Source organism: Squalius cephalus (genome assembly GCF_949319135.1).
Source record: "Squalius cephalus genome assembly, chromosome: 11".
In the NCBI taxonomy this organism is placed as follows: domain Eukaryota; kingdom Metazoa; phylum Chordata; class Actinopteri; order Cypriniformes; family Leuciscidae; genus Squalius; species Squalius cephalus.
The window spans coordinates 17857341-17874413 of record NC_137132.1 but is presented as its reverse complement, the minus strand read 5'-3'; the positions used below and the strand labels follow the sequence as shown (position 1 = coordinate 17874413).

The window sequence follows — 17073 nt, the reverse complement described above, 5'->3', positions numbered from 1 at the left end:
ATGTCATGCCAAAACAGGACTTAGCCAGAATCACACACCAAGCGTTTTTCCTGGGATAGGTGTCTCGGTTAAATCCCTATTCCCCATTCCCAGATGCAAAACAAGAACATCTGGCGGGTTTTATCTGCAGATAGACCTCATTAGGATTCCTGTTTCTCTTTTCACTTAGTCCACCAGGAATATCACAAGCATAATGTAGTGGTGGTCGACTGATATGGGATTTTCTGTGGCTGATACCAAAATCTATACTGATACCTTGAGATCGAGGTGTCCGATAGCCGTTTTAATGCTAATATGCGTGATATTTTTATTCACCAAGGATTCTTTGTTTACTGTGATTTTTGATAATATAATTGACCTGTAACATAAAAGTAATGTTACAAATTACTTTACTTACTTTTTATTAATGCACATAACACATGTAAAATTGTAAGTCATAACTAAAATATGTATTATAATTTCTAAAATGAATTATACATTAAATAAATATAAATGAAAAAAATAATAATAATTCAGGTATAAATTGAAAGAACTTTTGTTTTGCTTTATATTTATCAATAGGGTTCCAAAAAAAATATTAAGCAGCACAACTGTTTCCAAGTAAGGAGTCCATAAGGAGTAATGGCTGATGAAAATTCAGCTTTTAATCACAGAAATAAATTATATTTTAAAGTATATTAAAATAGAAAACCATTATTTTAAATTGTAATCATATTTTACATTATTGTTTTTTTATGATTTTTTTTTTTAAAATCAAATAAATGCAGGCCTGATGAGCATAAGAGACTTCCAAAAACATTAAAAAATAGTAATGTTTCCAAACTGTAGGCTATATCACTATAGCCACTGTCGCACTTCCCGTGAGTTTGATGGAATTACAATCAAACAATTTCCGAATCTTAGATTCAGCCATCCTTAATAATTGTTTGCCATGTGTTATCTCTATGTTCTTTATCCTGTTCTAAAGCCCTTTTCTGCTCATTTGCCAGATCAGATGTGACTCTTTCTTTGAAACTCTGCCTAAAGGTCAGAAGCTAGTGTTTAGTGTGAACTGTTCAATGAAGCTGCCAGCTGAGACTCTACTTCAGGCTCTGGTGTGCTTGTCCTCTTGTTGTTGTTCATCTGAGCCATTCATTTCTCTCTCTGTCCTGGTTAGAACCAGTTTGCTGTCTTTGTTCAAGACAGTAGTGCATGAAATAGCCTTCATCTCTTAAAAGAAACACAGATGAGTTTCTTGAAATGTGTTGGTTTTGGTCAGTTTTAAAACTAAAATGTGAAATTGTGCAGTTATTTGAAAGAAATGAGACGATGTTTGGCTGTTTCCACACTTAACCATTCGCAACTCTGCCTATAAAAAGGTTCCTTGAGTGACAATCAGCACATTAGAAGGATTATTTAATATGAGGTTTACTTATCAGACGGAAGTAATGACAACTAAAAATTGTCATGTGAAAAAGAAAGGACACCCAATTGAATTCTATGGTTTTACACATCAGGACATAATAAAAACCATCTGGTCCTAGGCAGGTCTTAAAATGAGATGAACAGCAACACATGACATATTACACCTATACATTATATTTACTTAAATTCACTATGTGCACTATCCATTGACAATGCTGTTGACTTCATTCTGCCACAAGAAGAATCTTCCACTTCTGTTGATCGGCCAAGCAGAAATGGTTCCCTATCAGTCGTTCACTCTCAACATACGTCGGACCGACTAATAGGAATCTCGCTAGAGAGCCCAATCTACTTCGAGTGAAACTAAACGAGCCAATGCACATTGGCGTACAATCATTTGCATCAGCTCTTCAGCCACGCAGCGCAGGTATATAATGAGCAGCAGGTGCGATTGCACTTCAGCTTTTTGCTTCGGAGCCGAGAGTTTCGATGCTGTGTAATATACTGAGTGATCAAACAACGAGCAAGCTCTTCAGGAGGATCTCTCGTGTCTGGTGCGGGCGATACAGCGCGGCAATGGGGTCGACTTTTTCTTTCTGTCTTTTGTTTTTGTGTTACTGAGCAAAACAAAAAGGCTGTTTTCACAGTTGGTAACAGTGCGCCAAGAGCGTTCATTAGGCGTTCTTACGGCTGGTAAGACCACCATGAAGAGAGACCGCGCACGACAGGTTGTACATTTCCTGTCTGTGTCCACTGCGACCGTTCCCCTTGCGTGCTTCAGTACCAAGGAGAGCATTCCCCTGAAAGAGCTTACATGGGTGTGAGTTACATCTTTCTAAAGATGACATTCCACCCGTGTGTTTCCGGATGCGGTCGTCTCCTGTCCTCACTGACGGCCACGATCACTGTCTCGCAGCGCGGGTTGTCAGCTGAGGGCATATGTCGATTGCTGCATCGAAGAGAGGGGCTCTTTCGTTCTGGAAATGAGGATGAGTTCCAACTGTAATAGTGTGTGTGCTTATGCTGAATCAGATTCAGAGCTGACAGCCATGCTTTCCCAGGTCTTTCTCGGATGTGCATTGAAAACTTAGCAGTATGGAGCTATATTGGTGCCAAAATATGGAACACCAAAAGTGCCAAATTCTGCATAAGATTTCACCTCTCTCAATACCCTCAATGGTGGGGTGGCTGTGCCTCTGGCAGGCCACCTCTGCCCTGCATGCGAGGCCAAGGCACTCTTATTGCACGAGGGTAGTTCTGAGCCAGGACTGAGTTGCGCTTGTCGACTGTCCATGCTCAAGTCACTGCGCAGACCCTCGGTCAGACGATGTCCACCTTGGTGGTCCAGAAGCGCACCTGGCTGTCCTTGCAGAGGTGCGTGAGGTCGTCAAAGTACGCTTTCTCGATGCTCCCATCTCACAAGGTGGCCTTTTCGGCAACACTGTTAAGAACAGCAGTTCTCTGCAGTCAGCAGCAGACTGAAGCGGACCCGACGTACCTCCTGAGTGCCTCGTGGGCCACTCCTCAGTCTACAGTCAGTGCTGAACTGCTTGAACACGTTCAAAGGCAGGACGGCGGTCCCACTGAAATTCTCTCAGAGGCTCCTGGGGCATATGGCAGCGGCAGCAGCGGTAACTCCGCTCAGGCTGCTCCATATGAGACCACTTCGGCACTGGCTTCACGGCATCACGGCACTCACCAAATATGCGTTTCCCCCGGTGAGCCTACTTGCGCAGACACTGTGCAAAGTCAGGGAGGACGAGGAGAAGGTCCTTCTGGTGGCTCCCTATTGGCCCACCCGGACCTGGTTCCCAGAACTCATGCTCCTCGTGACAGTCCCTCCCTTGCCAATTCCTCTGAGGAAGGACCTTCTGACTCAGAGATGGGGCACCTTATGGCACCGCGTCCGGAGGTTCTAGGTAACTTAACCCCAGAGGTACTTAACGCCATCACTGCTGCACGGGCACCGTCCACGAGACATGCATACGCCTTGAAGTGGAACCTGTCTCCCTCCACCCTCAAAGTACATGCTGTCGCTATTTCAGCATATCACGACCACATAGATCGCAAAGCAGTAGGAAAGCACGACCTGGTTGTCAGGTTCCATAGGGGGGCGAGACGGTTAAACCCTCCTCGACCCCCCTCCATACCCTCTTGGGACCTTTCCCTGGTGCTTCGAGCACTTCATGATGCCCCCTTTGAACCTTTGCAGTCAGCAGACTTAAAGCTTCTCTCTTCGAAGACTTTGCTGCTGATTACACTGGCCTCTATCAAGAGGGTAGGGGACCTGCAAGCATTTTCGGTCGACGAATGATGCCTAGAGTTCGGGCCAGGTGACAACCATGTTGTACTGAGACCCCGGCCTGGCTATGTGCCCAAGGATCCTGCCATTCCCTTCAGAGACCAGGTAGTGAACCTGCAAGCGCTGCCCCTGGAGGCAGACCCAGCCCTGGCTTTGCTCTGTCCCGTTCGCGCCCTGCGTCTGTACGTGGACAGAACTCAAAGTCTCAGGACCTCAGACCAGCTCTTTGTCTGTTACTGAGGCCAGCAGAAGAGAAAGGCTGTCTCCAAGCAGAGGATGGCCCACTGGATAGTGGATGCCATCGCCTTGGCTTACCAAGCACAAGGTGTGCCCTGCCCGCTCAGGTTGCATGCTCACTCCATGAGAGGCATTGCATCCTCCTGGGCGCTGGCACATGGCTCCTCGTTAACAGATATCGGTAGAGCTGTGGGCTGGGCGACACGTAACACGTTAGCTAGATTTTATAGCCTACGTGTAGAGCCGGTCTCCTCCCGTGTTCTCACCCTAAACGGGTAGAAGCACTGAGAGGCCCGGTTCTGTCGGCTTGCTGCACCCTACTGTGCACCCTTATTGCTCCAGAGTGAAAAACCTGTGAGTCCTCCAACACCCTCAGCCCAGACATGGCGGAGTGTCCAGTGCCAGGCCTTTATCTGTTGAATCCTTGAGAACCGGGTCTAGGCTGGGTTCCATATATGTGACCCTACGGGATCCCATATGTGTACCCTTCCACGGCTGCTCCTAATCGAAGCCCGTGTCTTTCCCTTGGGCTAAGTAACCCAGTATTCATATGCAGTACAACCTTTGGGCTTGTCCATATGTATTTTTCCACATAAGTCCTTGTGAATGTGGCTTCCGCAGCGTTCCCCTTCCATAGAAAGGGCACGCTTTCCCAGTGTTATTCAATAATCTCACTGTATGGGTTATCACGGAACAACATTGACAGATACACTCTGTGTAAGCCCTCTCCTATCGTCCTTCCAGACAAGAAGGGGTAGAGGCTTGCACAGGGCGCTGGATGGGGTGCAGCAGCTGTGGTACTTTGGTAGGTATTCCTATTAGTCGGTCCGACGTACATCGAGAGTGATCGACTGATAGGGAACGTCTCGGTTACATATGGTAACCCTCGTTCCCTGAAGGAGGGAACGGAGACGTATGTCCCGTCGCCACATCTGCTGTGACCTGCCGGGGCAGCCAGCTCATCGGCTCGTCTCCTCAGCAAAAAACTGAAGTGCAATTGCACCTGCTGCTCATTATATAACTGCGCTGCGTGGCTGAACAGCTGATGGAAATGATTGCATGCCAATGTGCATTGGCTCGTTTAGTTTCACTCTAAGTAGATTGGGCTCTCTAGCGAGATTCCTATTAGTCGGTCCGACGTACTTCTCCGTTCCCTCCTTCAGGGAACGAGGGTTACCATATGTAACCGAGATATTATCTGCCATTGCCTCTCAAAATGACTAAATATCAGCCTATTAATCATCCCGGCCAATATATCGGTCTATAGCGACAATGTACCCACTGTTCCAGTAGAAGATCATTTATGTTGAGTTTATGGCATCATATCTCTTAGTGAAAAATGACAATGCTCAGTAGAGCCATATTGTAGCACTGCATAATCATATGTGCTTCTGATATTGTGCGTCACCATAATCTATTTTCATTGCCATTTGGCCCACGCTGGAGCTCAGTGCATTTTGGTGTAAAAACGTATAATATGGCATTATGAGAATACATTAGAATGCAGCAATAACATGCTGATGTTTTGTAGTGTAACAGCGTTTCTGCCCAGCCTGGTTGCTTAAATATCTGAACATGGAGTTCATAGTAAAGCTTTTCTCAGACACTGCCACCTTAATGCATCTCATACTTGTGTTTGCTCTTTCTGTGGAGTCAGAAAGAAATGAGAGGACTTCAGGGAGTGTAAAAGTGAAGTGTGAAGAAAGAGAGAGAAGGCAGTGACTTTCAGTGTGTGTCATGTTATATTTATAGTCAATGACACACTTGCCTCTCATGTCAGTGTTGGGATTAGAAGGTAGCTTATGCACAGCACTGATGAAAAGCCAGTGAAAGAGGGATGGATGTGCCAGGGTTAATAAGGACATGATGGATGGAGGAAGAGAGAACGAAAGACTGATGTTAGCAGCACATCCATAGTAAGTAAAATGCTCATCCTAGATCTTTTTTATTTCATAAACATACTTTTTTTTTCACCGGTTTAAATTTCCAGATGACTAATTGACTATATTCACACAAAAATTAATATATTTGTATTTAATATTATTATGTTTTTTTTAAATAAGAATATAATTAATACATTATATTAATCTAATTATTTGTTTATTATTTGTATAATAATAATGTTTATTTTTATTAATGTTTTATTGTATTACTTTTTATTTAATTAGGATTTTTTTTTTTTTTTTTTTAGGATATTTTTTTTTTTCATAATATTCAATATTATTACATTTTTATTTAAAATGATTAAAGTTTAGTTAGTTTTATAAACAAATATAAATCGTGAAATAGTGTTTGTCTTCTTGACTTTTTGGTCCCTTCATAATTCCTTTACTTCCATTTGTTTTGTAGTTTGATGGCTTTAAATATTAATATAATATTATATAATTTTTTAATATGTTTATTTTTATATTTTATTATTCATTTATTTGTTATCAATACAACATTTATCAAGTTCAAGTTTTACTTCTCCCCACTCCATTTCAAGCATAAGTGTATAAGTTGTTATTATTATTATTATTATTATTATGTATTTTTTTCTGTTGTCACACTATTTGCTTGAAAAAAAAAATAAAAAAAAAAAAAAAAAAAAAAAAATAATTGTTAAAATTATTAAAAAACTTTTATTGTTTGTTTGTTTGTTTGGGGTCTCTACATAATTCCCTTACTTCCATTTGTGTTATTTCCTTGTTTGATGGCTTTAACTATTATTCTAAAATATTAATAAAAAATAAAGTGTGAGTAGGTCCAAACTTCTTACTAGTAGTTTGGTCAAAGCTCTGACAGTTCTGCAATCTCTTTCTAGAATATTTTTATTTTATAAATTTTAAAAATAATAATAATAATTCTATGTAGGGTTAAGAGTCTATATTATAAAATGCATTCTATATATCAGAAGCCTCAATTTTCACAAAAAAACATTCAGGCCAGAACTTCTCGACTGTCTCTTTTCCAGTCAATAAAAGCGAGTAACTGTAGTATTAGGTTTTGAAGGCTATTTAAGACAGATTTATGAAGATTCATTTGTTTGTGAGGTATTGTTGTACTGTCAGTGGAGAGAGACAGTCCTTCACCGGAGGCAGGGGCGTTTATCATTTCTCCCACTGTATTAGAGCCGTACGTTACAGCGTGCCTCGCTTGTGAAGTGGGTATACGTGCCCACGGGCGGAGACGAACACGTTGGCGCATTGATTATTCATATAAGCAGCTCAGTCTGACTGGTGAAATCCTGCTGGAGTTTATGTAATGTAGCCACATGCACAAGGAAGTCCTGCATTCCTCTAGAGGCCCTCTAATGTATTCGTCTGCATTTGTAGGTCACATGGAACAGCATGGATCTCACCTCGACTCAGAGTCTCTGCTCTGTGCATATCGCCAGTGGGGGAGATCTTTGTGCATCAGTAATACAAGAAGCCATCCGGGAGATTTTTTTTTTTTTTTTGTGGTATGAGAGTCATGTGACTTTGCCTCTTAGATGAGAAGCGTCGTGTTTGACTAGATCTCCCTTGATATTCGACTGCGCTCATATCGTATGCTTGTATCGACCCGTCAGCTGTTGGCAGCACTGCCATGTTGTTTTCTCAAGATTCTCACCGTTCCTCTGGCTTGTAGCTACAGTGTTTGATGCTGCTGTCAGCTGTCTTTAATTAAAGATCTCTCTCTGTTTCAGGCAGCAGTAGCGCTGCAGCAGGTGGGATGGCAGGAAGTGTATCCTATGGACTTCTATTCCAATCAGAGCCTGGGGGCTTGGACTCCTAATCACCCAGACAACCAACCAAAAAGACCTTCACGCAAACCCACCCAGGTGTGTGTGTGTGTGTGTGTGGTGAACGTGATTTCACCAAGTACAACATGTTCCTGGATCAACATCTTTGTTGATCCTGGAACAACAACCCAAGCAACCAATCGGATTTGAGGGACAAGTTTACAGTTTAGGCTTATCAATTCCTGCTGATTTTAGGGATAACTTGTGGGTAGGGTTAGGTTTAGGGCCTAAACCTAACCCTACCCACAAGTTGTCCCTAAAATCAGGGGAAGGGGAAGGGCTAGGGATAGGGTTAGGACAAAATTATGGGACAGGAATGTTGTTCCAGGATAGACAAAATATTTTGATCCAGGTTCATGTCTTACTTGGCAAAATCACAGTGACCGTGTGTGTCAGAAATTACTGTTATTTACAGTAGTATTAGAAATAAAATATTAAAAACTATTTATTTTTAGAGTTGCATCTTTATTAATGTTTTGTATGTAAAACATTTTTATTAATGTTTTACTGTTTTGTTATATTTATTTTTATATTTTATTAATATAAAATAACATATATGATTTTGTAAAATTCAATATTGAAATTATATTTAAAATGATCAAAATTTTAAATATTTTAATATAGAGATTTGTTAATTTTATAAATAAATATAAATAGTGAAATAACATCTCTTGACTTTTTGATCCCTATATAATTTTAGTTGCATTTATATCCTTGTTTAATGGCATTAATTATTATTATTATATATTTCTATTTTATTATTAATTTATTTGTATTAAAGTTACACTCTGTAACTTTTTTTGGTCAAAATTTACAACATTTAAATGAGCCAATACATCATCAATCCTACTTCCAAAACAGGGCGGGATGGTTTTTACAGGAAATTGCGTACTTGCGTCATTCACCCATGTGTGTCTTATCATATCCATAAGGGTGTTTCTCAAATAGAAGGCTGCATTCTACCGAGACTGCGTCCTTTCTAGTCCTCCTCTTCAATTAAAAGCTAGAATGAGACTGTAATGAGGTTTGTTGTTATGGGAAGGAGGAGGCGGGAACCGGTGAACGTTCACAAACTTTTAATAATAAAACAAACACAAAATGAAAGTAAAGGTGGCAGCCCCTCACGGACGACACACACATAATAAAATATAAACAAAACATAACGTGAAAAATCCAGGCCTGGTCCTCTCTCGTCCTTCACTGTTGTCGCTCCTCCTTTTATGCTTCCAAAGCTCCTCTGTGAGAGATGTGAGACTGGTGCGTTGCGCAGGTGTCGCTCATTAGTAATCACGCTCCTGGCCTCACGCCGTTCTCACGCTACGTCACTCACGCTCCCGCCCCCACGGTCACGGTACGAAAATACTATTAAAACCTTATTTTAGGAAAATACTTTTATTACAAATTTTTTATTAACTGGCTTTCTGTTAATGCAATTCAGTGAATGACAGCCGTCTGCGGTCTCCCAGTGGGCTTACATTATAGGAAGTTTAGTGTTCGTGATTAATTTACAGCAAAACAAAAGTTAACATCTAGCTTTCATGTCCGAAAACATTATTTTTGTCTAACATTTCATAATAAACTCAGACAAGCTCAATACCGACCTCTGGGGAATCACCCTTTTGTAAAAAAACAGCAAAAAGAGAAGAGTCTGCTGGCAAAAAGAGAATGCAACAGAGCTTGTAATAAAACGAGAATCAACTTTGGCTTGGCTTTTCAGAGATGACAAGAACTGAGGGATTTGAAATGTTGTAAAAGTGACAACAGGTGAGCAAGGTATTTTATTGAACAGATAAAGCTCTCTAACAGAGTTCAGTGTAAAGCGTTATCTATTGTGAAGGGTCATATTCATCCGCACAGTCACGCAGAGACAAAACACAACCAAAACAATGTTTTTCTGCAAAATGCAGTTTTGTTTTTTTAACCGTTAGTGGGCCAAAAGTTACATAGTGTTAGTTACATTATATATTATATTAAAGTTATGTAGTCCTTTAATATATTTAAAATATTTAATCTGATTACAATTACAGATAAAAGTAATTCAATTTAGTTCATTTTGTAAACAAATTAATATAAATATTGTGTTATTTTTATTTTTTACTTTTTGTTCTGTACATAATTCCTTTACTTCGGTTTGTGTTATTTACTAGTTTGGTGGCTTTAACTATGTTAGGGGTAACAGTTTAGGACCCAAGGACCAGGGGCCTCATTTATAACCGTTTTTTTATAAATGACCAGGGGCCTCATTTATGTTTTTGATGCAGACCCGAGGCTTAATAGCCAACCCTGCGGTAGCTCTTTCAAATTTAGACAGGTCAGATCAACGGATGTTCAACAGGCCATTAATAAGCTTTCCAATAGCAGTGGTCCTGGCCCTGATGGCCTTGAGGGTAAGTTTATTAAACTTGCCTCGCATGTACTATCACCCCCACTGGCTGTGCTTTTTAACATGTCATTTGATACCTGTGAAGTGCCCCTCGCTTGGAAATGTACTAAAGTCATTCCTTTGCACAAAGGTGGAGACTTACAAGTTCTGAACAATTATAGGCCAATATCAATAATTAATAGTGTGGTTAAAGTCTTTGAGAAAATAATTTTTAATCAATTATCGGACTATCTATCTGATAATAATTTACTTACTCAATGCCAATCAGGTTTCAGAAAATATTTTTCCACTACCACTGCTCTCTTAAAACTCTCTAATGATATATTTTCTAGCTTTGATGACAATCTGTGTACTGGTGCCATTTTCTTAGATCTCTCCAAAGCGTTCGATTTAGTTGATCACTATCTTTTATTGGATAAATTGCATGCTATTGGCCTCTCGAGATCATCTTTACTTTGGTTTAATAGTTATTTTCATCATCGTTGTCAGGGTGTGTCCTACAGGGGTTGTCAGTCTGATTATACAGGCATAGTGAAAGGCATTCCTCAAGGTTCTTCTCTGGGACCTTTATTATTTTCTATCTTTGTTAATGATATGCCTTTATGCTGTACAGACTGTAATATTCATCTTTATGCCGATGATACAGTCATTTACTGTAGTAAACCCACCATCTCCGGGATAAACCTCTCTTTACAGCACGACTTCAATTCTGTACAGCAGTGGCTACTGGTTAATAAACTTCTCCTTAATAAATCAAAGTCCTACTCTTTATTGTTCCATAGAAAAGCCTTGGATATAGGTGAAAACAACCTTAATCTTTGTTTTCTCGACTCCTCTCCTTTAGAGTCAACTGAGACCATTAAGTATCTTGGTGTTTGGCTGGAAACTGATTTATCTTTTAAAACTCATGTACAAGCAATGACAAACAAACTCAACTCTCGTCTTAAAATACTTTATCAATCTGTTAACTGTTTTAATTTTCTGGTCAGGAAAAGAATAGTCTCACAGCTGCTCCTGCCTATTTTGGACTATGCTGATATTATTTATCAAAACACCACTGCTTCTTGTTTGCATTCCATTGATGTGGTCTACAACAGTCTTTGCCGTTTTGTTCTCCGCTGTCCCTTTAGGACACACCGCTGTGTGTTGTACAGACAGTTGTCCTGGTTTGCCCCTTCTGTCAGGAGACAGTCTCACTGGTTACAGTTTATTTTTAAAAGTTTTTACTTTAATTATCCAGTTTATCTTTAAGTTTATCTCAAGCAACACTTAGTGCTTTATAATTCGCCTGCGACACAATGATCAGATCTTTTTTGTTGTTCCTAGAGTTAAAAGACAGGTAGGGAAGTATGCATTTTGTTTTAAGGCTCCATATGATTGGAATAATCTTCCATTTTCTATCCGTTCTTTAACTTCACTTACAGCGTTCTGAAGGGCTCTCGGGGAACATCTTCGGAACATTTGTCTTTGTTTCTAGTTTTGTTTGTTTGACCTTGGACTTTATTGGTCATGTGTTTACTATTTCTCATTTTTATGTCCTCTTTTTTATTTATTTATTTATTATTATTATTGTTATTTATCATCATCAATGTTCTTGTTTGTGTTACTCTTAGTCCTTGATCTTGTGTAATGCTAGTCATGTGGGGTTTTTTTTTTTGTCATGTCACTTGTGGGGTTCGTGCTGGGTGGGGTGGGGTTGAGCATTGTGAGCTGGTGTGAGTGTGGTGTTGTGTTTTGTTGTGCTGTCTTTGACCGTGATATTTGCTCTGCTGTTTTGGTTCTTTTTTGCTTTGATGTACTGGAGGACCCCCTCGAAAACGAGATGTCTCATCTCAAGGGGTTAATCCTCGCAATAAAGATATGTTAATAAATAAACGTTGCGTACGCACAAAAGAAGGCTTACGCAGCTCTCTACGCAATAATTGGTATTTATAAAAAGCAAACTTGATGGGAAAATGTGCGGTCCTTCACGCAAGCTCTGACCCAGGCGTACGCACAAAAACGGGTGAAATGAGAAATGGCGACACTGTCGGCAGATGGAAGAAACACGTGAAAGTGTGTGAAACTGTAGACCGTTGTGTAAAAGAAATGGCAATACTGCCTCTCATAAATAACATGAAGACTTCACAAAGCAAGTCTTACAATTAACAGCCTACACAAACACCCGTTTGATCGATCTGCAGTGTAAAACAAACAAAATCAAATGAATATGAAATATGTTCAGAAATATGTTCTGCAATAATATTAGCATGTTATGCAATTCATCCTCATAACACATCTGTAACTTGTCAGATGCAATCAAATGGATGGTAATAAAATGCCATGATGCCATCACAATACGTAATGACGTACAATGGCCGTCATGACGCACATTAGTAATGCCCACACTGTGCCCTTCAAACAACATTTTACTCCTCTTTCCTCCTCTTTCCAACGATAATTTCTACTTCACATTGAGTGAAGTTACGTTTCTTGGTTTTCCTCTCTGTGTTTGCCATGATTTCGCAATCGATGAATATTAACTTGTGGGCGTTTCACGGACTATTTATGGGCAACTATGGGCGTGACATGAAGCCGCAAAAGCTGTGCTACATTTAGAATTGATTGTGATTTATTAAGGGAAAACTGCGTAGGATGTGCGTGCGCACGGTTTTATAAATCCTAATATTTCTGTGCGTACGCACGTCCTATGTTTCATCCGTACGCCACTTCTGATGCAAATCCTACGCAAAGTTTTATAAATGAGGCCCCAGATGTTTGAAAGAAGACCCGGAGTCAGAATTATAATAAATTGAAGAAAAGTTTTACTGAAGATAGTTTGCAGTTTCATCAGCAGAAGTCAGCTTCAAGACTCACATGGGAGTTCATAGGCCGCCTGTTCCTTACCAAGATTAACACACACACACTGACACACAGCTTTTCCAAGGTTAGATTTGGCCAGGCTCTAACTATAAACAGGAGAGTCGTCTCAAAACATCAAGATAATGCATTCTTTCTCTCAAGAAGAGCTACACTTTAGTCTAACTGGAAAGTAAGGCTTTAAAGGGGACATATCATGCTAAATCCACTTTTTTAGCCCTTAAATGCATTTTGTTGTATATTTGGAGTGTTTAGAAGTACAGAAAAGTTGAAATTATTCTCTTCAGGTGCTTCGTTGATCTATTTATATTCTGTTTTGGCCTTATTTTTCAACCTGTTCCGATTTTTCTGTTATCTATGACGTTTTGTGAACTATTACGTCACAGTATTTGCAGCGGAACTGCCAAATAAGGACATTGACTTCCAGCCCAACACTTCGAGCAATCCGCCATTTTTATTTCTCGCTGCAATTTTGTAGTCCAAGCTAAAAGATGCAGAAGTTACGAGAGGGTAAGTTAAAATGTTCGGTTGTTGGATGTAGTAACCCACATGCTTCATTACACCGTCTAATGTAGATGAACTGCCGCGCTTGTGACAGGGCGCATGTTTAACTGAAAGAACGAGCAGAGAGAGAGAGACCCGGTCGCACGCGCGCTCTCTCTCTCTCTTCAGAGCCAGGCGAAAATGTAAACAAGACACCGTCTCCAAACTAGACGCTGTCTTGCTCTCTCTCCCTCGCACATATTAATCAAAATAAATCGACACGGTGGTAAAAGGTCGGAAGACCAAAGTTTCATGTGTAAATACAGTAACACACCATTGCGATACATCCATATGAAGACGTTGTTCTGCAGGTTCGTCGTCTTCATTTTCATCTCGCTCCGGCTCCGACTCTGGCTCGAACATGTAAGGCTGGCTGGACAAGTCTTCCGTTGTTAACATTTTGTTAATAACGTGTGAATAAAAAGTTTCTGTGCCGCTAGATAATCGTATCTCTGCTATCAAACTACAAAAATGGCCGAACGGGGTGGAGTTGAACCTCTGCATCCTGGAGAGGGGGCGGGGTATGAAGTGTCTCAATTGTATTTAAAGAGACCGCACCAAAACGAGTTGCTCTCAGACGCACATCAGAAAAGGGGTAGAAAAGGGGCCTGTGGAGCTATAATAATGAGGAATTCAGACCCAAGCATTGCAGTTCCGCTTTATATAGACTACAAATGTATGATTTATATGTAAAAAGGAACTATTTAAAAGCATGATATGTCTCCTTTAATAAAGAAATGGTCCCTTAAACTATTGGCCTCAATGACCTCTATATGTTTTAACACGTTGAAGACCTTTCTCAAACACAAAATCAAGTCCATATTTCATTTCTGGAATCACACTGGTAACTTCTATAACAAAGTAAAATCTCCAGAGAAGTCATTCAACTCATTTGATATTTAGAAGTAAACATATTGATTAATACCTTGATTATAATCACTCATTACATATTCATTGAAGCAGCAGTGCATTCCAATATACACCCCCTTCAACTATTATTCTAAAATATTAATAATAAAGAATTACTTCTGACTGGGAGTTTGGTCACCACTGACAGATTTTAATAAACGGTACACAATATTCAGAGTTTAATCTACATATATAAGAAACAGAGTTTGAGAACTACAGTCTCTGACATTGATGTATGCTATAATGAATACGGTATTATATAACAGTGCCACCTAGTGATGAAGCACTAACAGAGTATCCAGGCATCTGTTTCTGCACTAAAACACACCACAGAAGAGGATTATGGGAGAGGAGTTCTGTGTTATGTTTATCAAGCTTTGTATGGATCATCGTTGAAAAGCAGCAACGTGTTAAATGTTTCCTGTCTTACAATATTGAAGGGTCAGTGTTAATTGGACAGTTTAGCGTTCTGCTGGTTTATTAATATGCTTCATGTCAGGAAAAGCTTATGTCAGTGTTATTATTTTCTTTGTCAGACAATCTGATACAGTCCTTAAGCCAAGCGCACAAGACTGAAACTCAGTTTCAATTTGTTACAGTTGATGTTTTAAGTTTCTCATGCCTCACATAACTATTAACAGTGATCATTTCCATTGAAATATCATACTTGAGATAATTAAATATGTAAATAAAATTCAAAATTTTACATTTCTTTTTAAAGTATCTTGAATTTAAAAAGGCTGAATTTATTTGATCACAAATACAGTAAAATAATAAGATTCTGAAATATTATTGCAATTTAAAATAACAGTTTTCTATTATAGTTTAAATTGTAATTTATTCCTGTTACGCAAAGCTGAATTTTCAGCATATACTCCAGTCTCAAGTGTCACATGATCCTTCCGAAATCATTCTAATATGCTGATTTGGTGCTCAAGAAACATTTCTGATTGTTATCAATGTTGAAAACAGTTGTGCTGCTTAATATTTTTGTTGAAACCATTATACATTTTTTTTTCCCCAAAAAGCCTGTCTTGTCTGATACCTAAACTCTATTACCAGTCTTCTGTCAGCTGGAGAGTTTGATTTAGAAAGCCAGGGAAGAGCAGAAGCAGGAGACGAAGTGATAATGATAAAAATATCAGTTTATTGAATAATCATAGTTGCATATGTTTTAATGCTCAGACTTTTTTTTGGATTTTTTAATGCTCAAACTTAATCTGAATGTTCAATGCACAGACTTTATCTTACCAGTAATCCAGCAAGTGATATTATATTAAAGCATAAGCATTTCAAAATGACTGATTCACAACATCGACTTTGAAATGGAGAAATTCTCTTATCTCTTAATCATGAAGACAAAATATCCCTTGAAATACAATCATACATTTAAACGACAATAGCAAGCATGGCAAGAGCAAGGAAATAGTTGGAATAATAAGTAATATAAAAACATAAAATGACAAAAATGAATAACAATAATAAAATGATGATTAAGTGATTAAGATAGAAATCAAATAATCATATAGAATGAGGCATTTATATAGCGCTTTCATATGTACTACTGTACACCCAAAGAGCTTTACAATCATATCAGGGGATCTCCCCTCAACCACCACCAGTGTGCAGCATCCACTTGGATGATAAATTATCAATCAAATGTCAACTACATAAATGACTAATGATTATGAAATTAAATTATAAAACACGACAGATGTATGGCTGCACTCTTGATGTAACACACAGGTTGCTATTGAGGTCCTTTATTATTTAAAACTTGTGTTTTGCACATGTTTCTGTGATGGATAGGTTTAGGATTTTTTTATCATAAAACTGTGAGATATATCATCGACTGTTTTATATCATTGTGTGTGTGTGTGTTTTGCAAACTGACATAAGTAGTTTAAGACTCATCCTTCATCTTGTTTCTCTCCGTTACGCAGAATCAACTTTAGTCAGAAAGGAGCAATATCTTGTAATTGCTGCACTTAGCGTGTGGTTTAATGTGTAAAGTGCACCAATACAACAGAAACAAGAATCGACCTTCTGTCTTGTTGTAGTTTGCTTGAGTTTAATAATCTCTCGTCCTCTTCCCACAGAAGGCGGGTTCAGATGCCGGTCAGCAGGTGAGGAGCTGTGGCCGTGAGCAGAGCGCCTCCTGTGGCTGCCAGGCCGAATAAACACGGCCAACCACAGGAGGAGACAAGCAAGACAAGCAAGCCAATCAGATCTCGCTATGGACATCAAAGCTCTGTATCCACAACACACTTCATCAAATCTGCACTATGAGTGAAAGGCACAAAAACACAAGTGAGAGAGAGAGAATGAATGAGTCTGTGTGAGAGGAACACACAAAAAATAAGAAAGGCTGTATGTGTCTGTCTGACATGTCGCTGGTGTGTGAGAGAGAGATAATCCGGTGAAAAAAGCGCTGACCCTGAATGCACAGTGTTTCGTTTTACGGCGTGTGGGTGGCTTTAGTTACACATAATCATCTTGTCTCTCACTTTGAAAGGAGCAGCCAGCCACTTTGCATTGGTGACCTTCATCCTTTCAAAATTACAGCGGGAAGCGAGAGCGCGTTCAGAATTATTCCTCTGCAAAGAAAGATAATACTCATTCTAAATTCTGACTCTGGCTTTTTTATTTCCTATTATGTTAGGATGAGTGGGT

At 39.4% G+C, this 17073-nt stretch overlaps 1 protein-coding gene across 1 annotated transcript in view; it reads left to right on the top strand.

Annotated features, from left to right (window-relative positions):
• dph1 (diphthamide biosynthesis 1) overlaps positions 1–17073 on the top strand; it is a 109782-nt gene that overhangs the window by 92696 nt on the left and 13 nt on the right. The window contains exons 11-12 of the mRNA XM_079885152.1: positions 7611–7745; positions 16500–17073. The exon at positions 16500–17073 is cut by the window's right edge and continues 13 nt beyond it. Coding sequence (XP_079741278.1) covers positions 7611–7745; positions 16500–16580 — 216 coding nt within the window. The 3' untranslated portion in view covers positions 16581–17073. The remainder of the gene's footprint in view (positions 1–7610; positions 7746–16499) is intronic.